The sequence below is a fragment of the Camponotus vicinus genome, unplaced genomic scaffold (assembly GCF_025532165.1).
Source record: "Camponotus vicinus isolate PSW18456_S1 unplaced genomic scaffold, iyCamVici1.0 SCAF_8, whole genome shotgun sequence".
Classification (NCBI taxonomy): domain Eukaryota; kingdom Metazoa; phylum Arthropoda; class Insecta; order Hymenoptera; family Formicidae; genus Camponotus; species Camponotus vicinus.
This window is the reverse complement of record NW_028141980.1, coordinates 962,413-988,919: the sequence shown is the minus strand read 5'-3', so window position 1 is coordinate 988,919 and position 26,507 is coordinate 962,413. Positions and strand designations below refer to the sequence as shown.

At 29.7% G+C, this 26,507-nt stretch overlaps 2 protein-coding genes across 7 annotated transcripts; one reads left to right on the top strand and one right to left on the bottom strand.

Moving 5' to 3' along the window:
• Positions 1-4,405: 4,405 nt before the first annotated feature.
• Positions 4,406-16,960, bottom strand: LOC145975330 (uncharacterized). 2 transcript variants are annotated; one of them, XM_083105716.1, is made up of 9 exons: positions 16,436-16,958; positions 16,040-16,269; positions 14,110-15,921; positions 8,183-8,412; positions 7,705-7,982; positions 7,508-7,627; positions 5,438-5,547; positions 5,153-5,344; positions 4,406-5,077 (listed from the first exon to the last, which is right to left on the bottom strand). In XM_083105716.1, the coding sequence occupies exons 6-9, from the start codon at positions 7,581-7,583 to the stop codon at positions 5,060-5,062; spliced, it is 396 nt and encodes a 131-aa protein (XP_082961842.1). In that variant the 5' UTR covers positions 7,584-7,627; positions 7,705-7,982; positions 8,183-8,412; positions 14,110-15,921; positions 16,040-16,269; positions 16,436-16,958; the 3' UTR covers positions 4,406-5,059. The 2 variants fall into 2 exon arrangements, with proteins under 2 accessions (XP_082961842.1, XP_082961841.1); XM_083105715.1 differs by lacking the exons at positions 4,406-5,077; positions 5,153-5,344; positions 5,438-5,547; ... (1 more) ...; positions 7,705-7,982; positions 8,183-8,412 and having other exon boundaries at positions 15,386-15,680; positions 15,770-15,921; positions 16,436-16,960.
• On the top strand, positions 14,066-26,334 carry LOC145975331 (52 kDa repressor of the inhibitor of the protein kinase-like). 5 transcript variants are annotated; one of them, XM_083105722.1, is made up of 10 exons: positions 17,499-17,656; positions 19,871-19,940; positions 20,029-20,076; positions 20,177-20,230; positions 20,594-20,799; positions 23,409-23,500; positions 24,098-24,292; positions 24,376-24,606; positions 25,129-25,499; positions 26,048-26,334. In XM_083105722.1, the coding sequence occupies exons 1-6, from the start codon at positions 17,632-17,634 to the stop codon at positions 23,411-23,413; spliced, it is 408 nt and encodes a 135-aa protein (XP_082961848.1). In that variant the 5' UTR covers positions 17,499-17,631; the 3' UTR covers positions 23,414-23,500; positions 24,098-24,292; positions 24,376-24,606; positions 25,129-25,499; positions 26,048-26,334. The 5 variants fall into 5 exon arrangements, with proteins under 5 accessions (XP_082961845.1, XP_082961843.1, XP_082961848.1 ...); XM_083105720.1 differs by having other exon boundaries at positions 19,868-19,940; XM_083105719.1 differs by lacking the exons at positions 23,409-23,500; positions 24,098-24,292; positions 24,376-24,606; positions 25,129-25,499; positions 26,048-26,334 and adding an exon at positions 14,066-17,332 and having other exon boundaries at positions 17,489-17,656; positions 20,594-20,735.
• Positions 26,335-26,507: the final 173 nt, after the last annotated feature.

The window sequence follows — 26,507 nt, the reverse complement described above, 5'->3', positions numbered from 1 at the left end:
GCCTACTTTTTATTGCATATTCTTGCAGCTCATCTCGAGAGCTTTTCAAAACACTATAATTAAGTTAGTTTTCATTAAGTACTTTCCGAGTTATGAGGCTTGAAATCATTTCTTAATTTTACATAAACTATAAAATATCTTGTAAAATATTCATTTTTCGATTATCTTACCTTAATACTTTTATGTACAAAATAATGAGAGGAATCAATTGGTGTAAAGAAAACACAGTTACTTTTAAGAAAAAATATGTAATTGTTAATTGCAAATTACATATTTTTTCTTCGAAACAACTATGTGTTTTCTTTACACCAATTGATTCCTTTCATTATTTTCTATATAAAAGTATTAAGGTAAGATAATCGAAAAATGAATATTTTACAAGATATTTTATAGTTTATGTAAAATTAAGAAATGATTTCAAGCCTTATAACTCGGAAAGTACTTAATGAAAACTAACTTAATTATAGTGTTTTGAAAAGCTCTCGAGATGAGCTGCAAGAATATGCAATAAAAAGTAGGCGGTTCCATTTAAAAAATTGAAGGTGACCTTCACGTGACCTTCAAGTAACTATTCAAGGTCAAATTAATGACACCATCTTATGTTCCCCTTGAAACCATACAACTTTTGTACAAAACATTTTTTGTAAAAGGCGTAGAAAAGGAGATATTTGGGACATTATAATGGCCCATCCTGTATATACAGGGTGTAGTCTCACATATGTGTCTTCCGCACATGCCATACATACAATATTTTTTGTAATGCCTGTTATTTCCGCACTACTAGTGCGATAAAGTAAGTCATAAAGGTGCTTTTCTCGCATTAGTGCGAGAAATAACTACTTTTGCATTTTTTCGCTATAACTTTTAAACAAGCGACTTTAGGGCATATGTGTATTAAGACTTTTTGACTTAGAATGACACAAAGAATACACAGTTTCAGTGTGGACATCACGTTGCGGGACACCCTGTATATATAATTATATACTATATAACTATAGAGTTATAGATAATATGCAAATATTTTCCCCCAAAAAATAATTTGCAGAAAGAGTATAAAATTTTACAAAAAGGTGTGAAATCCCTCTAAAAAAAACCTTACAAAGGTAAAAAAATACGCCAAGTACATAAAAAATATTCTACCTTGTATGCATCTTTAATAAAAAAATTCCTTAAAAATATTTTTTTACAGTAATTTTCCCTGAAAAAATCATTTTCCTAAAAAACAAAACTTCAACAAATAATTTTCATAAAAAAATATTAAAAAATAAAATATCAAAACTAAATATGAAATCAATAATTACTATTAGCCAAGTACTTAAGAGCAATTTGTAAATTTGATATAATATTTGCCGTGAAATATCAATTTTATACAGTAGAAATATTATACATAAGTTCTCCCTAAGAAATTAAAACGCATTTTATATTTATTCAGAGAAAATTGATTTTTAAAATATTTAATGAGAATTAGGATTCTTTTAATTCTCAAAACACTTTTTATATAATGTATATAATTAAAAAAAAAAGTTTTACGCAAGTTTTAAATCGCACAGTCTTTCTATTAATATTTTATTTAATCGTTCTGCTTTTCCATTTAATTGAGGAGTGTAAGGCGGAGTATAATTTATTGATACACCTTTGTTTTTACACCAAATTTTCAATTCTTTACTGCAATATTCTTTACCGTTATCACAACGTATTTCAGCTATCCTTTTATTCCATTTTACTTCTGCTTGCATGATGTATTCTTTTAGCTTTTCGAAAACCTCTCCTTTTCCTTCCATAAGGTAAACTGACACAAAATTTGTATAGTCATCTAAAAAGGTAACAAAATACCTGTTTCTATCCCATTTCTGGAGTGATTGGTCCACTAACATCCGTGTGAATAATTTCCAATGGTCGTGTTGCCCTTTTTCTTTGATCTCCAAATGGCATTCTCACGTAATTTGCTCGTATACACGTTTCACAATTCGTTAGCTGTTCTCCAACTCTTCTTTCCTATTTAATTTAATACCATCCCTGGCGGGCCAACTAGACGGACTACAGACAAAAAGTAGACATAATCTTAGACTTGTTTTAGATGCGTTCTGGACATCGGAACACGTCCACTAGTCTCATTTTTAGACTTCTTTGTCTAGTAATATTTGTCTATATATTGTCTAAAAACTGTCTACGTTGCCAAAAATATTGCTGAAATAATCTGTCTAAAACCTGTCTAATCGGTTTCTAAACATTGTTCAGTTTGGACAACGTCCTAACAAATTATATGAGCTTTTTCAGAAACCAAACTGATGAACTCTATTTCTTATAAATTTTTTATTTCAGTACCGATTATGTATTTAGCACTAATATGTTTTGCCTACTAAAATTTAAAAAACCAATAAATAGAACGGATCAATTAAAATAAAGTATTCGACCAAACTAGCCAGAAATTTTTTGTTTATTAATACAACGTTTCGACCATATGGTTGTGGTCCTTATCAAGTATATAAAAACAGTTTCTTGACGAAGTCCCACATGGACACATCAATTTGTCTCTAAAGTTCAAATCTAGTTAACGTTTTTTGCAAATGTGACTTGTGCAGTTCACAGAATTATCGTCTATGCCTGTCTCCTGATCGTACATACTTGATAAGGACCACAACTATATGGTCGAAACGTTGTATTAATAAACAAAAAATTTCTGGCTAGTTTGGTCGAATACTTTATTTTAATTGATCCGTTCATTATTAGACTAGCGATTAGGACATTTTATAACCAATAAATAGAATTAAATTTATTTCCTGAAAGGGTCATATAATTTATCAAGACGTTGTCCGAGTTGTCAAGATCTCGCTGAAAGTGAGGAACACACTAAAATGTTTACCCAGTTAGCCAAGTCTGCTCGAACAGATTTCGCCAAGTGCTTGCTAAAAATTGTTGTCAGCAAAAAGGCTACAATTTTGCTACAAGAGTTGTTATTACCTGATTAAGCTGGCAGATTGGCGGCAAAAACCGAACAAAGCTTGCTGACAAAATCCGACAACAAATTGGCGGCAAAAAGCAAACGAAGCTTGCTGCATTACTTGACGTCAAATTGGCAGCAAAAACCGAGCAAGATCTGCGCGCATAATTTGACGGCAGATTGGTGGTAGAAACCGAGCAAAACCTGCATAATCGGTATTTAGATGCCTTGATTCAATAATTCCTTCGCTTTCCGCTACGCGATGCACGCTTTCTCGCAATCAAATTTCTGTTAGAAGTAGATATAAAGCCTGCTAGTGGCTATTAATAAAAGATCAAAAGTATATTTCTATTGGTTTAATTTTTGATATCTCATACAAGCCTAATATGAGAATATTAAACTGATTAGAATCAACAGGATAAATGGAAAATTATCCTATTTGAAGCATAAAGCAAGAGTTTAATTATCATATAAATTATGTCTCAATTTTATAAATTAAATTTAATTATTTTCACAATTTACTTTATTATTAATTTAATTAAGTTGAAAGAGAATTTGCTACGTGAGATATAACTACGATATAACATTACATTTCATAGTTATTTATGAAAAGAAAATTATAATTTACCAATAAAACTTATTCTGTAATATTAAATTTTATTGCACTTTGGTCAAAAGCAGATCATGCTTGGTTTCTACCGTCAATATGCTGTCAGATTGCGCGCGCGTAGATCTTGCTCGGTTTTTGCCGACAATTTGACGTCAACATGTCAGCAAGCTTTGCTCGGGTTTTGTCACCAATTTGCTGTCAGGTTATGTCAGCAAGATTTGCTAGCAAAACACGAGCTTAATGCGGACACAGATGGCTATGGATTTGGTGTGGAATTTTGATTAAATTTGCTGCCAATTTGCACGCAATTTGTTAACATTTTGCTTACTGGGTAGGAAAAATAAATATATATAAACATACACACATACAAATATACATAAAAAAACACATAAATGCGCGCGCGCGCGTTGTGTGTGTGTGTGTGTGTGTGTGTGTCTGTGTCTATCATTGATATTCACGTAACTGCATAAATACGGGTTTCTGATATTTATTGATTTTTTGGAGTTGATGCAAAACAGAATTTACTACAAGTGAAGTAAATTACAATAACGTCTGGCAAAGTGTATACTTATTATTTATTATTTAAATATCTAATAATAATAATAGCAATAATATACACATGTATAGTCACTATTTGTTTTTAAGTATTATATTTAAAATATATAAAAATATTCATCATGACATTTTTTATTTGTTAAAATTATTTAATGTTTAAATTATTTGTGTAATTGTCAAATTTTAATAAAAATAAAAATATTTAAATCAACATACAAATAAAAAATAATTCTAACCAAACATATCAAATAAAAATTTATAACTCATAGTCATAAATATCTATATATAGATATGGCTTAATACTTCAATATCACAAATGAGTCAGTCTTTTGTTTTTTCATTATAAAACAAAATATAATATCACATAGTACTATGTACTATTAATCCGTTATTGCATTTTTAAAAATAAAATTAAATTAAAATAAAACGATCTATTTGAAATAGATATTAATAACTAAAAGTAATAAAACCTACATATACATGTAATCGTTTGCACTGTCAGTAACAAGATTCAAAATTAGTATGATCGCTCTCCTCATCAGTCTCATCTTCTGTTCTCTCCACTTCACTTAAAGATTCCCTTACTGTGAAAGGTGATTTTATTATCTCTTGAGAATTCTGAGATTCACAACAGGTTTGATGTTCAGGCTCATCCTCTGTTGCGCTGCCATTTTCTGCATTCAACTCCTTATTATCATTTAGCTTTTGTTTCTGAGGACCTTGTTTGCTTTCCAAAACTATTCGCTTTCTTTCCTTAATAACAAATTTCTTTTTACCATCGTTTGTTTTCGCTCGTTCTTTCCTTTTCCTTGCTTTCTCGCATTTTATTGCTTCTTGTTCTTCAATGAGTAGAGCTTTGAACCTTTTTTGCTGGCGACAATAAGATGTATATTTTTGTATTTGTCGATTTACGATATCATGGGTGATTACACATTTTTCTTCTTCAACCCATTTCATGCTACGCAGAATGTCTGCAAAATAAAACAATTAAAAGAATTAAATTTTAAAGGAAAGAAAGCATGTCATAGAAAAAAAATAAGTAATACTTGTAATGGCTTCAAGCTGGTCAGGAGAGACTCGTTTCCCATTTTCACAGTTCTCAGTACAATACACATTATGGACTCATTTTCCCAAATTAAATTGCATAGTTTATCAACTCGTGTTGTAAATCGGAATACATTCTCTTCTATTTTTTTAACGTGCTTCTCACTTATAAATTGTTCATGACCAACATATATCTACAGAAAGCAGAAAAAACAAAAAAGAAGAGACAATGAAAATATAGATAAAGCTTTAATTATAAACCTAAATATGCTTTTATTTCACCTTACCTTTCCTTTGGGTACATTAAATTCCTCATCTTCTGGATCTACTGCATTTCTTTGCTTATAAATACCATATTTGTCATTGACACTAGATTTGTTTTTTTGTGACAATCCATCTGCAACATAAAATATCTATTGTATATTATCTACTGTATTATCTACAGGGTTGGGAAGTAACGCGTTACTTGTAACGCCGTTATCGTTATAGTTACTTTTTTTTGGTAACGGACTGGTAACGGCGTTACATTTTTTTTTCTGTAACTGTAACGATAACGTAGTTACATTTTTTTAGTAACGATAACGAATTTAACAGTTACTTTTACCGGTACTTTTCATATTTTGAAAATACTTATGACATTGTATTTCTGTCATATTCAATTTTTAGTCATCGACCGACATTTATATAAAATTCGATAATATTTCGGATGAAATTTATTGCTCTGAGAGGTGTCTGTGAAGCTGATACGACAATCTACGAATTTAAAAAAAATACTAAAAGTACTTTTCATAGTTCTACAGTTCTTGATAAAAATTAAAATAATAATATAGAGCATTTCCGCATTCCTTATATTAAAAAATCGAAATCGAAAAAATGTCGTGCTAACTTCGCGAATCTAGCACGACACTCTTCCCTCTAAAGAACCAAAACGCGTTGAATATTATTATTTTTAGCAAGAGTTTCCAATAATTCTGCTTCAGCCTATATATGCAATTTCAGACCGATATTTCAATAATTAATAATTTTTTATGAATTTTTAATGTCCTCGACCAGCACGACACTTAGTAAAAATATGTCGTGCTGATGATTTTCCGTAGTTTTAACGGCAGTTCTGGACAGTTTTACAAAAGTTCTATTCTTTAGAAACATTTTTTAAGCAGAGAGATTTTTTAAATAATTATTTATAAAATAGTAAACTGTCGAAACTCTGCGTAAAAATGTTTCTAAAGAATAGAACTTTTATAAAACCGTCCAGAACTGCCATTAAAAATACGGAAAATTATTAGCACGACACATTTTCACTAATTGTCGTGCTGGTCAAGAACATTAAAAATTCATAAAAAATTATTAATTTTTAGAATATCGATCTGAAATTGCATATATAGGCTGAACTATAGCAGAACTGTCGGGAACTCTTGCTAAAAATAATATTCAACGCGTTTTGGTACTTTGGAGGGAAGAGTGTCGTGCTAGATTCGCGAAGTTAGCACATTTTTTCGATTTCAATTTTTTAATATAAGGAATGCGGAACTCTTTTTAATTTTTATCAGGAACTGTAGAACTATGAAAAATGCTATCAGAACTCTTAGTATTTTTTTGAAATTCATAGATTGTCCTGCCAGCTTCACAGACACCTCTGGAGCGATTAATGACATCAATCACAGTTATTTCATTCTTCTGAGGAATGGATGTGATTGGCCAGCTTTTAAGTTTGACGTAATATCGGACGAGAGCACAAAAAGAATGTAAATTTAACTGTATTTATAAATTTAAATTTAAATTAAAATTTTTTTATTTACATGTGAAGTTACATGTTAAGTGCTTTAAAATCTATATCTCTTTAATTTTTTTACGGTTTTGTAAATTTAAAATAAAGAATTTGTTGCTTTTATATTAATATTTTAATAAAAAATATTACCAAAGTAAATTTTTTATTTAATTCTATCTTGTTTTAACATTAAAAGTAACGGGAAAAGTAACGAACTGTTACTTTTGAAGTAACGGTAACGGTAACTAGTTACTTTTAAAAATAAGTAACTAATAACGATAACGAGTTACTTTTTTTACTCGGTAACGAGTAACAGTAACGAGTTATTTTTAAAAAGTAACTTTCCCATCCCTGATTATCTAGACAAATTGTATACTAAATTAAAAATTTTTTTGCAAACAGAAAATGTATTATTTTTTAATGCTACCAAAAAGTTGCATAGTATAAAACAGTTTTATAATTTATAATTTAACTAAAATGTCTGATGTTATATAAAATATAAAATTACAACATATTATTGATGAAAAATGTTAAAAAAGTAGTTATATTTAAATTTTTCAAAAAATATATTTTTAAAGAAATTTTATACCTGTAATTACTATCAGTATTTTATCTCCCAATTCCTTCGTCAGCTCTTTGATTAGCTTCTCGTTATTTTGTAACATAGTTGACTTGAATTCTAATAGTTGCGTCAGCTGATTCTGAAGCTCTACAATCAGAATTCGTTATTTATCAAATGCTTTAGAATAACAGAATATTCCAAAAAGTAAATTTCATATCTACAACCATTGTGAGTATTTTGTCCTCTATTTACTTTATCAATTGTTTTATTAGCTTATCATTATTTTCTATTGTAGGTTTATTGGATTCTAATAATTGCTTGAGTTGATCCTGAAGTTCTTCCATTTTCAAGTTTTTTGTTACAAGATCCTCTCTCGCAGTTTTAAGGTCTTTCGTAAGTTGGGCAAGTTTATGCTGCAATGTAGAAATCTGTAGTTGTTTGTCGAGATAATCTGTGCTACAAATTGTGTTACATTTTTCTCCAATCTAAATAAATAGTTTGCCTAAAAATAGCGTTTTATTGTAGCAATTATTGATAGAAAACACACATCTTTAGCAGAAGCAGAAATAATATTTAAATTTTGATCGAGATAAGATAATTTCAGATATATAATAATGCTATTAATTTTTTATTTAATTCTGTAAAATTAGATAATATGTATCATTCACAGTTAGGATCTATACTGTTGTATATATTACATACGATTATTGGTAAAGATGAAGCAGCATTCATTGTAATTGACTCAGTTTCTTAGAATTGGTGTTTATCGAGCTTACAGAGATTTCTGACATGCGGTTCTTAACATACAATTAAGTGTTTAAGAGGATGCCGGAGTCGCAGCCGAACTCCGACGGGTAGGCGCCCTCATTTTAACATAACTAAAAGTGTCGGTACATTACCAACACTTATAGTTATGTTACCGACAGTATTTTCTAGAATAAAAAGACATGCATATTTTAGAAAGAGCAATGTGAAAGCTTTTCTTTACATTGTGTTTATTGGAACAAAAAATATGTTGCATCTTCACTGCTCTATCGTCTCGCACAAGCAACGATTTTAGAGCATAGATCTATCTTTATTGCGTACATATTTAAACATAATTCTAATATCATTGCTCTCATTTAGCTATGTTTCTTTATATATATAATAAAAATATATTGTGACAATATTTATAAATATTATATACTTATAAATTTTACGAATACGATATTCTCTCTCTCTCTCTCTCTCTCTCTCACAAACACACAAACACACACGTAGATATACATTCGTTCGATTTTATTTAATATTATTATATAATTTATTTATTTTATAATTTCTATTATTGCGAAAATCGTAAAATGCTATGGGACTTGTTTCTTCAATTTACTGCGCTCCTCACAAGCGCTTATATATGTATAGTACTCTACGACATTCTGTATATACAATAAAAAAGATATTTGCATATAACTTTCTGCAAATTACAATTTATGCACGACGTTTGTTAAATCGATATAATCAAAAGCTAACAATATAAAATGTTTTATGCAAATTGATGTAATGTCGTAAAATTTATAAATAATATAAATATTTTCATAATACATTCTTTGTTTCAAAAGCATCGAAATGATAGATTTATATCGATAATATAATAGGTTTCATCGTCCATTTCCAGACGCAACCATAATATATATTTTTTTCGTCTCTCCGATATATGCAAATGAGATATTTGTACTGAGGCGTCTTTTTCTAACGATATTCATTGGAATATCGTGATCAGATATGATAAACGTAAGATATATGAATAATTTGTCACTTTGGAAAAGGCAATTTACTTTCTGCTATAATTTAAAAAAAATGTTGCTTTCTACATTTCACATTATTGAAATATTTTTCCTTACAAGGATTTCCTTCTAAGGCTATAGTTTATAGTAGTATAGTGAAAGCCGCAGCATAAATTTCACAGCATATGCTATCAAGTCGAAGCTTTTCAAATATTATATTATTTGTAGGCAACGGCAATGAAAGTAATTTTTTTAGGCACCAATAAAGACCACATAGCCAGGTAGGCTATCGTACATTCGAAGCTTGGTGTCATCAAAAAAAATCGCCAGCGATCAGTATAATTTGCTCCAATAATTTGTTAGCTTTTGTCGCTATATGACATGCTACAATTATATAAGAATTATCGCAATATAATATAGCACACTTTCAAAATAAGAATTCTCTTATAACGTGTAAAAATCGGTTCAATGATTCATTTTATCTGGATTTTTATTCTTATCAAATATGCCTTTTAGTTGAGGCAGTGTCTTTATGATCTCTGAATTAAATTTCGTTTAAATTTCGCTTCCAGAATGCACAGGCAAATCGTATCTGATGTAAAACATTTTTGAAAGTAACCAGCACACAAATTAAGATCGCTTTTCGAATTTTTTTTGAATAACCAACATACAAATTAGATCGCCTCTGGATTTTTTTTTCAATAATCAGCTCACGAATAGATCGCCTCTGAAATAAATATTTTAAATAACCAAAGCGCACATGCAAACCGCATCTGATATGAAATATTTCTAAAAACAACCAGCCTACGAATAAATTGCCTCTGGATTTTTTTGAATAACCGGCACACGAATTAAATCGCCTCTGGATTTTTTTTCAATAACCAGCACACGAATTAAATCGCCTCTGAAATAAATATTTTATTATTTGTAGGCAACGGCAATGAAAGTAATTTTTTTAGGCACCAATAAAGACCACATAGCCAGGTAGGCTATCGTACATTCGAAGCTTGGTGTCATCAAAAAAAATCGCCAGCGATCAGTATAATTTGCTCCAATAATTTGTTAGCTTTTGTCGCTATATGACATGCTACAATTATATAAGAATTATCGCAATATAATATAGCACACTTTCAAAATAAGAATTCTCTTATAACGTGTAAAAATCGGTTCAATGATTCATTTTATCTGGATTTTTATTCTTATCAAATATGCCTTTTAGTTGAGGCAGTGTCTTTATGATCTCTGAATTAAATTTCGTTTAAATTTCGCTTCCAGAATGCACAGGCAAATCGTATCTGATGTAAAACATTTTTGAAAGTAACCAGCACACAAATTAAGATCGCTTTTCGAATTTTTTTTGAATAACCAGCATACGAATTAGATCGCCTCTGGATTTTTTTTAAATAATCAGCTCACGAATAGATCGCCTCTGAAATAAATATTTTAATAACCAGAGCGCACATGCAAACCGCATCTGGTATGAAATATTTCTAAAAACAACCAGCACACGAATTAAATCGCCTCTGGATTTTTTTTCAATAACCAGCACACGAATTAAATCGCCTCTGGGTTCTTTTAAACCAGCATACGAATTAGATCGCCTCTGGATTTTTTTTTAATAATCAGCTCACGAATAGATCGCCTCTGAAATAAATATTTTAATAACCAGAGCGCACATGCAAGCCACATCTGGTATGAAATATTTCTAAAAACAACCAGCACACGAATTAAATCGCCTCTGGATTCTTTTAAACCAGCACACGAATTAAATCGCTTCTGGATTTTTTTTGAATAACCAGCACACGAATTAGATCGCCTCTGGATTTTTTTTAATAATCAGCTCACGAATAGATCGCCTCTGAAATAAATATTTTAATAACCAGAGCGCACATGCAAACCGCATCTGGTATGAAATATTTCTAAAAACAACCAGCACACGAATTAGATCGCCTCTGGATTTTTTTTTAATAATCAGCTCACGAATAAATCGCCTCTGAAATAAATATTTTAATAACCAGAGCGCACATGCAAACCGCATCTGGTATGAAATATTTCTAAAAACAACCAGCACACGAATTAAATCGCCTCTGGATTTTTTTTTAATAATCAGCTCACGAATAGATCGCCTCTGAAATAAATATTTTAATAACCAGAGCACACATGCAAACCGCATCTGGTAAAATATATAATCTGTACGTGTGTGTGTGTCTATATATATATATATATATATATATATATATATATATATATATATATACGTATATATATGTGTGTGTGTGCGTGCGTGTGTGTGCGTGCGTGTGTGTGTGGGTGGGTGGATGTGAGTGTGGATGTGTGTATGTATGGACGTATGTATGTATAAAAGTGACGCGAGAGTTACATGAGGAAGCGGGGTAATAAGAACGAGCGAAATAACAATAAAAGCGAACGAGATAGAAATAGCAACAAGGATTCGAGCTCGAGAATCGGATCTTTCTTTCACACTATTATTTTCCTCTCGCTCGCATCTATTACTGTCTCGCTCGCTCCTATTATTGTCTCGCTCGCATCTATTACTGTCTCACTCGCTCTCGATTCTTGGGTCCGCTTATCTTTTCGAACTGTCTATCACGATTGTCAAGTGTGACGGAGAAAACAAGACCATGAGTAGAGAGCGAGCGAGATGACCTATCATCAAAGAGTTCCGAAGTCTCTTACAATCGGTTTCTTCGCTTCCTCTATCCATTCCGAATTCATGAAAATGTAAACATCTTATAAAATAAAAATTGAAACTTTTATTTTTAATTTCATCGGTTTGAAAATAATTTTAATGAATTAATGAGATTTTTGCGATTTTTGCGAAATGATATTAAACACGACGTAAATCGGATAATTTTTAATTAGTCTGATAATACAAGTTTTATAATTATATATTTAACTAAATTTATGCGATTTATATCGTGTTTGATATTATTTTAATCGCAACATTCTCATTATTCTTTTAAAATTACTTTCAAATGAATAAAAAATGCATTTTATTTTCTGACATGTATTCGTGAATATTATAAATAAAGTCTCATGTAAGAGACTTCGCAATGTTCAACATCGGAAACTTTTTCGTTATTTATAATAATTTACGACTTTAAATTGCCATAAAGTAAAAACTAAAACTTTTATATTTTATTTGATCTTTTTTGATAAAAAGGGATTAATGAAATTTTTCCGTTTAAAATGACATCGAATACAATATAATTCGGATAACTTTTACTTATTGTTATATAAGTAAAAGAATGTATCTAATTGAAAATTATTCGAATAAAATGTTGGGTTGTTTAATGTGATTTTAGTCGTAAAAACCATATTAATTCTAAAATATGTTGAGTAAGATAAATTAAGTAATGTAAAAATTTTAGTTTCTAATACATTTTCAATGTTATCAATTGTGATGTTTACATGACATCTTCTGGTACATTTAAATATGTGAAATAAATAAATAAATAATTTTAATATGTATAATAAATTAAGATAATTTGTTTCACTGCACAATATATAGATCATTTAATATTAATTATATCGACCATATTTAGACCAGGAGACGTCATGTGAACACCACAATTAATAACATTGAAAATGTATTTGAAACTAAAATTTTTACATTACTTAATTTATCTTACTGAATATAATTTTAGAATTAATATGATTTTTACGACTAAAATCACATTAAACAACCCAACATTTTATTCGAATAATTTTCAATTAGATACATTCTTTTACTTATATAACAATAAGTAAAAGTTATCCGAAATATATTATGTTCGATGTCATTTTAAACGCAAAAATTTCATTAATCCCTTTTTATCAAAAAAGATCAAATAAAGTATAAAAGTTTTAGTTTTTATTTTATAGCAATTTAAAGTCGTAAATTATTATATTATAAATTATTATAAATTATCATAAATAACGAAAAAGTTTCCGATGTCGAACATTGCGAAGTCTCTTACATGAGACTTTATTTATAATATTCACGAATATATGTCAGAAAATGAAATGCATTTTTTATTCATTTGAAAGTAATTTTAATAGAATAATGAGAATGTTACGATTAAAATAATATCAAACACAATATAAGTGGCATAAATTTAGTTAAATTTATAATTATAAAACTTGTATTATCAGACTAATTAAAAATTACCCGATTTACGTCGTGTTTGATATCATTTTAATCGCAAAAATCTCATTAATTCATTGAAATTATTTTCAAACCGATGAAATTAAAAATAAAAGTTTCAATTTTTATTTTATAAGATGTTTACATTTTCGTGAATTGCAAATGGATAGAGGATGCGAAGAAACCGATTGTAAGAGACTTCGGAACTCTTTGATGATAGGTCATCTCGCTCGCTCTCTACTTATAGTCTTGCTTTCTCCGTCACACTTGACAATCGTGATAGACAGCTCGAAAAGATAAGCGGACCCAAGAATCGAGAGCGAGCGAGACAGTAATAGATGCAAGCGAGATAATAATAGGAGCGAGCGAAACAGTAAATAGATGCGAGCGAGACAATAATAGGAGCGAGCGAAACAGTAATAGATGTGAGCGAGAGGAAAATAATAGTGTGAAAGAAAGATCAGATTCTCGAGTTCGAGTCCTCGTTGCTCGTGTTATTTCTCGTTCGCTCTTATTGTTATTTTGATCGTTCTTATTATCTTCTCGCTTCTTCACGTAATTTTCGCATCACTTTTGTACATACATACGTCTATACATACACACACTCACACACACCCACACACACACACACACACCCACACCCACACACACACACACACACACACACACACACACACACACATATATATATATATATATTGTGTATATGTATAACTTACACAGAATATTTTCTACGTAACTCGTTGTAACGCTGTTTTCCCGCAGCTTGTTACGCGTACGATTGTTACGCCGCTGCGTGACAGCGAGTATCTATGACGCGGAATTTGAGAAAGAAAACAAGAATGTAATGCTTTAATGTGCGCGTACATGTATACTGAAGTATACTATTAAGGCTCGTACACACTTGCAACAGAACATCGTAACTGCAACATAATCATAAACAAGATCGGGTAGGGGTAATGTTACGCGTACATGTTTGAGAAAAATTATCACCCGAACCGCACGTCGTCGCGAACGAGAACATTTTTGCGTCCCACTATGTTCGTAGCAGTCGTGAGGTAAGACTCTTTGCTTGTTTATATCAAGCCAAGCATCATTTCTCATTATTTTGTTATAATAATTCTGGTTTTTTGGAGTTCACAGTAAATTATTGCCTTTATAAATGTCAACGAATCGAAGAGTGGTTTCTTCGTTCCATTCCATGTTGAACGCTAGTATATACTCAAATGTACTGGCGACAATGATGATGTAGATCACCGATGCATGTGCTATATGTTATGTTCATCTGTTTGAAGCTCGTCCAAACGACGCGTGTCTTCGCTGCGTAACATCTTTTGATGTGGCGCAATAATACCGACAAGCGACGGGACGCGGTGTAACTCATCGCGCGAACATTTATGTTACGCTTGAATGTTCGGTGCGAGGTTACGGGGTATCGTCCATACATTGCGTCGGTGTTATGCGACGACGTTGCAGTTACGGTGTTCTGTTGCAAGTGTGTACGAGCCTTTACACGCAAGATGAAAGAGAATGATGGTACGAGATTGACTCTCCTTGTCACGCAAACCGACTATAGCGCCGTCTGTCGCGATAGCGAGCAACTAATCTACTGCTCTGTTTTACTCTTGTATCGCAGTCTCACACTCAACAATATGCATGAAAATTTTTCGTACCGAAATTATTTTTACTACGATTCTAAACTCATTTCTAAAAGTTTATTTATATTCCTTCATGCAATCTCTAACAGGAAACTATGTTATTTTGTACATATAAACTGCAACATTTTTATATTAAGCAAGTTTTGTTACGGGTTGACGTCAGAAGCTGATAAAAAAACTGTAATTTTTCAATTTTTTTTGTTTTTGACATAAAACTAGTAGGTTCCTGCTTTGTTTTTATATATACTTTAATCGTGGAGAAGGAATTATAATTCTGTGCAATCAATAAAAAAATTTCGGTATGGAAAAAAATAATCGTTTTGTCGGTATTCCGGCATCCTCTTAAGTATTATATTATTATATCTAATTAAGTTTAAGTATTATATTATTATATTAAATTAAGTTTAATATATTATATTATATTATATTAAGTTTAATATCATATTATAAGTATCATATTATATAATAAATGTGCGACAAATACTTATTTTATTCTGAACATCACTGTTGGAAGAATAATCTGAGTTTGTTGAATGTGGATGGCTTTCAGATGAATTATTTGCCATGAATGTAGTCACAATATTAGTATTAACACGAGCTGCAGCTGAAGCTTTTGCAACTTTAGAGGAAGCCTGTACATTAAAGAAGAAAATATTTAGCTTTGATTAAAACAATTCACTTGTACATATAAAATGACACTGAAAATGACACGAAAATTTACAATCTTCTTCACATTTTCAGTCTCCTTTTTACGAACATATTCTGACAAAGGGTGTTCAGATGGTGTCAGTGTCTTGCGTCTTTTAGGGTTGAGAATTCGTACATTGTCTACATGACCTTGATTCATAGCACAATCGATCTCATCTTCAAAATCTGAAAAACAAAATCATCAGATTAATGAGCTTTTGCTACTAAACAAATACTGTCATGAGAAACAGTTACACTTGCATAACTTTGAAACTTTTTCAGATTTGTTGAAAATTTTACTTACCTGACATGTAAAGAATGTAATACCTCACCATTAACTTCCCTCTAGTATTGTGATCTTCGATACATCCATATTCTGTCTTTTCGGCAAAATCCTTTGGATGAGAAGGATGGAAAGGCCAGTATTCTAATTTATCGTTAATATTATATAAATCGGTCGACCAAATTTTCTTCCATTTCGTCGTTTTTAAATTCTTTGCTAATACAAAAAAATGACTTCCTCCCGACATTGTGCTTAAATAAAAACATAACATATTATATCACGTAAATTCGTCGAAACAATAAAGAACACGTGATATGATATAATAATTGAGTATTTCATGCACAAAATCGTATACGCGGCAATAGCCACGTGACACGCGTTACAGAGAGATCGATCACAAAATCGGGAAATAAGTACCGATGACGACTGGCTTACAACTGAAACCGTAAAAGTAAGCGAACACACGACCGTGAATTTCAGAGAGACGTCTATATCGTTTCGATGTCGGACAATGTTGGAATAATAATCGCCGACTCCCCGGTGTCCGTTGATGCTTCGTTAATTCCAGCCGGCTATTCGTTATGGTTATGTTATAACTTTGGCAAACCAGCGCGATAACGTGATGCGCGATATCCAATGAACGTACAGCTTTTCGAGAAAAGCCAATCAGATGCGCAGAAACAAGATCGCGCTTCTGCGCTAGTCAGCTTGTCAGTTGTGTTACATAGCCTACTCTAGACACACAGTGATTTTTGCTTTGCTAGTTTTAGGTTAAGTCACAGTATACCCAGTAGCGCAACTCCCTAAAATTTGTGAAGTCCAAAATGGAGTGCGCATGCGCGAAGTTAGCGAGTAAACACAGTACCGCCATCTGAACTTTCCTCTCACTTTCTCCTTCATTGTTTACGGTCACTCTCTCTCGCTCTCTCTCTGCATTTAAAGGTTTTGTGAATACCTGTGTGCATTTTGAAAGTATCAGAAAACAATTTGAATGCAACATTAAAAAACTTTTAAAAATAGTGTTGTACAGTGAATGTGAAGTGCAAGTGAAGTCGAAAAAAATAGTGAAAGCTGATTGAGGCATTATCCTTAGAGAAAATAGTTAACCTATATAAATATTTATATAGATTTTCTATTTTCTTATAGGAAGAGCACTTTGATCTTAGCTTTGTTTCAGATATTGCTGTTTTTGGCGTTTGTTGAAAATATCAAGATGAATAAAAAAAGTAAGCAATGGTGTGCTGTATCAAGATGCATGAATTCCAGCATTCAAGAAAAACGTCACTTTTTTAGATTTCCGAAGGAACATGACAGGTATATTATTCTCTTATTTTAATTATTTGTAACAAATTGATTTGTCTTTTAAAATTAAATGTATGCTTGTAAATATTATATATAAAGTTTTGCAAATTTTCAAATTTATTTATATATAACTTCTTTTTACATTAACAAATTGTTATTACATTACAGATGGTTGCAATGGATAAAAGCATCCAATAGGCTGGATTTAGAACCAAAAGGTCCAAATTATGCGTACAACAATTGTACACTATGCCATCTCCATTTTGAAGAAAAATGGTTTATAAAGAAGAGCAAACTTCGTTTACATCCAGATGCTGTACCAACTATATTTTTTGAGTAAGTTTTTATTTATAATTTTGTTTAGTTTTCATAATTTTTAATAGGTAATCCCTGATAATATATTAAAATATTATATATATATATATATATATATATATATATATAATATTATTTTACGGATATTGTTTTAATTTTATACAGGGTGACCCATTTTAACTTAGGCAGCCAAATAACTCGAAAAATAAGCAAGATAGAGAAAAATGTTTTAGACAAAAGTTTTATGGTTTAGAGGGGGCCATAAGATGGTATCATTGGTATGACCTTGAAGAGTCATTTGAAGGTCACGTGAAGGTCACTTCAATTTTTTTAAATGGAATACCCTATATATTTTTGTACATTCTTGTAGCTTATTTCGAGAGCTTTCCAAAACACTATAATTAAGTACCATTCCGTTAAGTACTTTTTGAGTTATGATGCTTGAAATAATTTCTTAATTTTACATAAACCGTAAAATATCTTGTAAAATATTCATTTTTCGATTATCTTACCTTAATACTTTTATGTACAAAATAATGAGAGGAATCAATTGGTCTAAAGAAAATACATAGTTGTTTTTAAGAAAAAATATGGAATTGTTAATTGCAAATTACATATTTTTTCTTCGAAACAACTATGTGTTTTCTTTACACCAATTGATTCCTCTCATTATTTTGTACATAAAACTATTAAGGTAAGGTAATCGAAAAATGAATATTTTACAAGATATTTTACGGTTTATGTAAAATTAAGAAATTATTTCAAGCCTCATAACTCAAAAAGTACTTAACGAAAATGTACTTAATTATAGTGTTTTGGAAAGCTCTCGAGATGAGCTACAAGAATATACAAAAATATATAGGATGTTCCATTTAAAAAAATTGAAGTGACCTTCACGTGACCTTCAAATGACTCTTCAAGGTCAAACCAATGATACCATCTTATGGCCCCCTCGAAACCATACAACTTTTGTCTAAAACATTTTTCTCTATCTTGCTTATTTTTCGAGTTATTTGGCTGCCTAAGTTAAAATGGGTCACCCTGTATATACAGGGTAGGCCATTTTAATCTACGCACTGAAATATCTCAAAATCCATAAGTTTAAGACAAATGTTTCAAACCAAAGTTGTATGGCTTAAAGGAGGCCATCAGATAGTGGCAATGATTTGACCTTGGAGAGTCATTTGAAGGTCACGTGAAGGTCACCGTCAATTTCCTAAATGGAACCCCCTATTTTTTATTACATATTCTTGTAGCTTACCTGGAAAGCTTTCCAAAACACTACAATTAAGTCATCTTTCATTGAGTACTTTTTGAGTTATAAGAGTTGAAATAATTTCTCAAATTTACATAAACCATAAAATATCTCGTAAAATATTCACTGTTCGATGATCTTACCTCAATACTTTTAGGCACAAAATAATGAGAGGAATCCATTGGTGTAAAAAAAAATACATAGTTATCTTTAAGAAAAAAATGTGTAATTTGCAATTAACAGTTACATATCTCTTCTTAATGTTAACTATGTATTTTTTTAAACCAATGGATTCCTCTCATTATTTTGTGCCTAAAAGTATTGAGGTAAGATCATCGAACAGTGAATATTTTACGAGATATTTTATGGTTTATGTAAATTTGAGCAATTATTTCAAGTCTTATAACTCACAAAGTACTGAATGAAAGATGACTTAATTATAGTGTTTTGGAAATCTCTCGAGATAAGCTACAAGAATATGTAATAAAAAATAGGGGGTTCCACTTAAGAAATTGACGATGACTTTCACGTGACCTTCAAATGATTCTCCAAGGTCAAATCATTGCCACCATCTGATGGCCCCCTTCAAGCCATACAACTTTTGTTTCAAACATTTTTGTCTTAAACTTATGGATTTTGAGATATTTCAGTGCGTAAATTAAAATGGCCTACCCTGTACACACACACACACACGCACACGCACACGCACACGCACACGCACACGCACACGCACACGCACACGCACACGCACACGCACACGCACACGCACACGCACGCACGCACGCACGCACGCACGCACGCACGCACGCGCACACACACACACACACACACACACACATGTATATACATATATATGTGTATATAATTAAAACAATATCCAGTAATAGTAAAAAAATATAATAAGCTATTTTTTGCATTTATTATAAGAATAATTTTTAAAATTTGAAAATTTAAATATTTTTGAAAAAATATACAAGCAGAAACAGAAGTGGAAGCAGAAGCAATGCAGGAAAGAGAAGAAAATATAATTCAACAAGAGGAAATATGTCGGTAAATAAAATCTAAATATATTATTATATGTTTTATCATAACATACAATATTTTTCTAGTATATAATATACATGCATTTTTTTTATAGAAATATAGAAATAGAATCTGCATTAACACAAGAAGAAAACGAAAAAAGGTAACAATAATTATAAAATACTTTTCATTTGTACTTTGAATAAGAATAGTATAAAATTATGTTATATTTTTTAATTATAAAATTATGTTATATTTTCCAGTCATATGGCATCTTCCAAATTATCGCCTACGGATATAAATGCTGAAACTCAACCGTAAGTTTTTTTTTATACAATAATAAAAGATGTGTGTATGTGTGTATGGCGTGCGTATGTGTTTAATATTTTTAAAATATGAATTTTAATAAATAATTATTAAAATATAATTTATATATTAACATTATTTCACCTCATAATGGTATTTTTCATAATAATTTGATGATTTTTATTATTTAATATTAATGATACTAAATTATTCAATTTTATAATATTTTTAATTTTTTTACTTTGCAATATAAAGATCTCATGTAATCTATTATTTGTTTATAATATTCTTGTCATGTTTATTTGTAAAACAGTAACTTTTTTTAGCAAATTTTCTTTTTTTTGTTTATCTTTAATAAATTGGGTATGTTACAGGAGCACGTCTAGTAATGTACATCCTGCAATAAAAATTTCATCGAAGAATAGTCGAGAGAAGAAACTAGAATCAAGAGTTTTGAAACTAAAGAAGCAAAACAAGAAATTGCAACAGACTGTTCGACGATTAAAAAAGAAATTAATCCAGCAGAAGAGGACATCGGCAGAAGAAGAAAGCGACGTAATTATTGTTCGCAAATTAGGCAGTAAGTTATTTTCGGGAAATTTTGAAAAATTATTAACTGCTCAGATCGATGCTTTGACAAAAAATAAACATGGAAGAAGATATAATTCAGATTTTAAAAAGTTTGCGTTATCTTTATATTTTTGCAGCCCGCGCAATTATAAAAACTTAATAAAAGAATTTGCTTTGCCTTCGGTGCGTTCGCTTCAATTATTCACTAATTCCTGGAATATTATACCGGGTATTAATAATAAAATTTTTGACGCTTTAACTTTAAAATTAAAATCACTTGCATCTATTGAAAAACATTGTATATTATGCGTAGATGAAATGAGTTTAAAGGCTCATTTATTTTACAATGTATCGCGGGATGAAATAATAGGTTTCGAAGATACGGGTTATGAAAAATTATCTAAACCCGCAAAAAGTGCATTAGTTGTAATGGCACGAAGTATAGCAGGAAATTGGAAGATTCCTGTTTGTTATTGTTTTATAGAAACGACATGTCGAAGCAACGTTCTGAGAGATATATTATTTAATATTATAATAAAATTGCGAAACTGTGGTGCTATAGTGCATGCATTAGTAACAGATATGGGGTCTAATTTTATGCAGCTATCTCGAGAATTGGGCATTTCGACACAAAATTCTACCTTTTTAGTAAATGAAGAGAAAATATTTTATATTTTTGATACTCCTCACTTAATCAAAGCGACGCGTAACAATTTATTAAAATATGATTTTAAATTTAATAATAAAACAGCATCATGGGCTCATATTGTAGAATTTTACAAGAGAGACTCTAAACAATGGATGAAAATGGCCCCTAAATTATCTAAATATCATATTGAACCGAATAATTTTCAAAGAATGAAGGTAAAATATGCTGTCCAAGTATTCAGTAATCGAGTAGCTGCTGGCATGTGCACACAAATGTCTTGCGGTTTTCTTCCAAGTGAAGCAGTTGGCACTATAGATTTAATAGATCATTTTGATAAATTATTTGATATATTAAATTCCTCAACTGTAAATAGTCCAAAAGAATATGGAAAAGTTTTTACTGGAAGTAAAAAACAAATTAAATATTTAGAAGAAATGCTATTTTTCATAGAACATATTAATGTTTATAATGCCAATGGTTTGCATGTTAAAGTTAAATGCTTTAAATCCTGGCAGATTACTATTAGAAGTATAATGCAATTATGGGATAAATTAAAATCTTGTAATTTTCCTTTTCTTCAAACACGTAGAATAAATCAGGATTGCTTAGAAAATTTTTTTGGCACTACAAGACAACAAGGTGACAATTGCTTTAATCCGACACCTATACAGTTTATGCGTGCTTTTAAAAAACTTTTTAGTACAAAAATTTTGCTACATTCAGAAATACAGAATTGTATTGAAGATAAGGACCAAATGTTAAATATTATTGGAACACCATATATAAATGAATGTACAGAAATTATTTCATCTCCGCCACTCAAAATTCTAGATATCCCAAATCATGACTATTATGTTATGGATCTGTCAGAGGAAAATGCATTTAAATATGTATGCGGATATTTGATAAAAAAATGTATAGAAATTCATTTATGTGATGCTTGTACAAAATATGTAAATGAAAATAAGACTGTATTAGATGATACTACTTTATATTGTCATTTTAGAGCTTATATTCATGAACAAGACAATCAATTTGGAAATTTACATGTAGCAAATAATAATTTTTGTTCATATATATATAAGTTGGAGGAGATATTTGTGAAAAACTTTGAAAATAATTGTTTTAAAAAAAATATTGGTGGCTATTTACTTCAACTTGCGCAAACTGTTTCTTTTGAACCGCCATGTCCAGATTTTCCCGTAATTTTTTTGATAAAACTGTTTCTACGTATGCGTATTTATTATACATTATCTGAACACAATAAAAGTTGCAAAAATATAAGTAGAAAAAATAGAAAACTTGTAAATATTTTACATCTATAAATTTTTTATATTTGATAATTTTTATATTTATACAATCTTATTTTCATAATGTGCATTTATATGTGTGTGTGTGTTAACTTATGTATTATAAATTTATATTACTTATTATTTATCAAGATTTCAGTTTGATAGCATGTTTTTGAATAGCATGTTAATTGAATGCATGTAATAATATGTTTTTTAATTGCATAATAAGTTTGTGGTGTAATAGGTTTACCTTAATATAAATATATAACTGCATGTTTTCTTAATTCTTTTTGTTGCACTAGTTGTTATTCGATTCTTTCATTCTATTGCTATTATATAATAATAGTAACAGAATGAAAGAATATATAAATATATATATATATATATATATATATATATATATATTCTTTCATTCTGTTACTATTACGTGTGTGTGTGTGTGTGTGTGTGTGTGTGTGTGTGTGTGTGTGTGTGTGTGTGTGTGTGTATATATATATATATACGTATGTGTGCGCTTTATTTAATAAGTTCCATATTTATTGCATGTTGTGTGAAAATAAGGTATATACTTTATATTTATTGCATGTTGTGTGTGTGTAAACTTAGCAACATATAATACAGTTTAAATATTTGTACGAATATACTTTAATTATTTATAATTTTAAATTGTTTCTGTAGGATGAAACATTTTCCATGGTGATATAGCTGGAATACAAGCAAGATAATTCAAGAATTGGGAGAAAATATGAAGTTACTGTATTGTTCTAATTGTAAGTGATTATACAAAGAGAGCTTTTCTCTTTCTTTTTTTCCTTTATCTAATTCATACCGAGGTGGATCGAGTAGCTGAGGTATGGATAATTGATAGAGTTGAAGAAAAGGAGGAGTTAAGTTTTCTATTTGCGACTCATAATAAATGTTTAGATTTATGATGATAGATTTTTATCACATAATTTTGTAAAATAAGTGTAAAAGTCTTATAATTGCGTAAATAAAATTATTATTATAATATTATTAGTATTATAAAATAATGTACTTATTTTTTACCTTTTAATTATGTTACATATATGCATGTATGTATGTATGTGTGAAATAAATTATATTCATTATAAAAAATGCATATTTATTAATAAGTACATTTATACTTAATATTAAAAATGTTTTAAATATGTCTTTATTTAATAGTTACATATTAATGTTTTTTATATATGATATATTTCATTATTTATTAATGTACTTATACATATATTGTTTATTATGTTATATATAATTTTATAAATTTTGTATCTTTTTTCTTTTATTTATCTTTGTGTATTACATTGTTATTATATATAATTTTTACTAAAATTTGCTTCTTTTACATTTAGTAATATGTTGAAAAAAGAAAGAAAATGAAGCGAAGGAGAAAGAGTGAGAAAAAAGTCCAGATGGCGTTACTGGATTTACTCGCTTACTTCGCGCATGCGCACTCCATTTTAGACTTCACAGACATCAAAGGTGCCGACAGAGAGTTGCGCTACTGGATATACTGTGGTTAAGTGGTGCAGTATTAATCGAAACTGGTATTAATAATCAAAATATTTACAAAAAAATTGAAAAATTCTAATCGAAAGAAATGTAACTAAAATAGATTTTTTATTTTTAGTATAACAATTACATTTTTATTCTTACAAACTGTGCAAGTGAAGGTTATTCTTCTTGTGAATCTCTCAATTGATATCAAAGGCGTAATTGATGCTATCTTAATGCAACAGCAGGATTACATTTTTCAATGCGGCAATGGACAGTACGTTCAGTTTATTCGTGCTTTAAAGACTCCACATGAAGTCCCCGATTGATTTTATTCAATCGAATTAATCAAATACAATTTTAAATTGTAAGTATAAATGTTAGAAATCAGAAATCTATTTTGAAATATATTTTTAATATAAGATTTTCAATATTTATAATTTATTCATTTTGTTATTTTTGTTAATTTAAAATGTAATTATATTTAAGGATATTTCAGACAGCACACTTTGTTATTATTTTAATAACTCACCTAAAATTTTTAAAAATTATCACCTAGAACCGAGGAGCTTTCGTTCTCCAGGACATATTACGCAATTCATTCATGCACGTTCGTTCCTTATCATTCAATTTTCACTTAAGAGCACTCAGCAATCTTTCCGCACATTTATTAAGTTAGCTCTGGCAATTTTTAGTCGGCAGAAAAATACTAGTGCTCGTGCATCAATTTATTTTTATGAACTGTTTTGGTAAGAATAATTCTCAAATAGCTGTCAAGTGTCATTGTGTGTCAAGTGTCTAAAGTATAACAAACAAACAATGCAAAGCAATACTCATGTGAGTTTATTTTAATTAAGCTATATTAGATTAGTCATTTTTTAAATTTCAGATAGATAACCATGAGTTATGAGTTATAATATTATGAGTTATAATATTGGTCATAATGACAATTAGTCGAGCAACGTTTTTCAAACGTCACAAGAAAAGACGTTTGCAAGATATTCAACATTACAAAGAAAATAAAGTATCAGATAAATCTCTTATTCAAGATTTCAAAGCAAACGAAGTACACGATGAATCTTTTACTCAAGATTCCGAGGTAGATGAAGTACTCGATGAATCTTTTACTCAAGATTCTGAGGTAGATGAAGTACTCAATGAATCTTTTACTCAAAATTCAGAGGTAGATGAAGTATTCGATGAATCTTTTATTCAGAGGTAGACGAAGTATTCGATGAACCTGAAGTCAACATTAATGAAGTGAGTATATCTATCACAGCAATATTATTATAAAGAATTATATTTTTGAAATTTTTAGTTTTTTTCCATCTTGTTTTCTGAAAAATTATAGTTATTGAGTTTTATTATCCTTATAGCACTAGTTATAATTTGTTTTGCATGTTCCAGATAAACGCATTAATATTGTAACATATAAATTACATTTTTGCAATTTTTTTATACTATATCAAAGTATTTGTATATCATGGCTTACAACTGTATTTGACAATTTGACATAATGTAAAAGATAAAATATATTAATGTATTTATCCAAATTAATGACATTAACAATAACTTATATATACAATAATAAATATATTTACATATATATATATATATATATATATATATATATATATATGTATATAAATAATATTTTTATATAAAATTATAATATATTTTTTATCAATAATGATAATGCAAGAATATCTAAATATCCATTTCAATTTGTCAATGTTTGGTGAAACTTCATATATTAAGGCATATTAATATATCTTTGTGCATCAACTTCATGTCTGTTTTCTTTTCAGTGCGATGATGTGAGTGTTGAATGCAGTGAACATGAAACAGACAATGGTCAAGAGAACAACTATGCTGATAATATACCCAACTTTGTAAGTCTTGATCACTCAAGATTGGATACTTCTCTACAATTGTCTAATGATGTCCGAGTAAGGGATATACTTGTACTTACTCTGGCTTTGAGTGTTCGTCACAGCTGGACCTATGAAAATATTGTTCACCATCTTCAGTCACAAAATGCTCTTGTCGATATAAAATGTTTACCAAAATCAAAAAAAGAGTTATGGAAAACTATACGTAGAGATTCAACAATGATACGATATCATGCATACTGTAACAAATGCTTGAATTACTTGGGACTCAGAGAACAATTAAATTATCAAGTTGTTTGTAAATGTGGAAACAGAAGAACAAAAAACAATGTTAAATATTTCATTACCTTAGATTTAAAGAAACAATTTCAGCAGT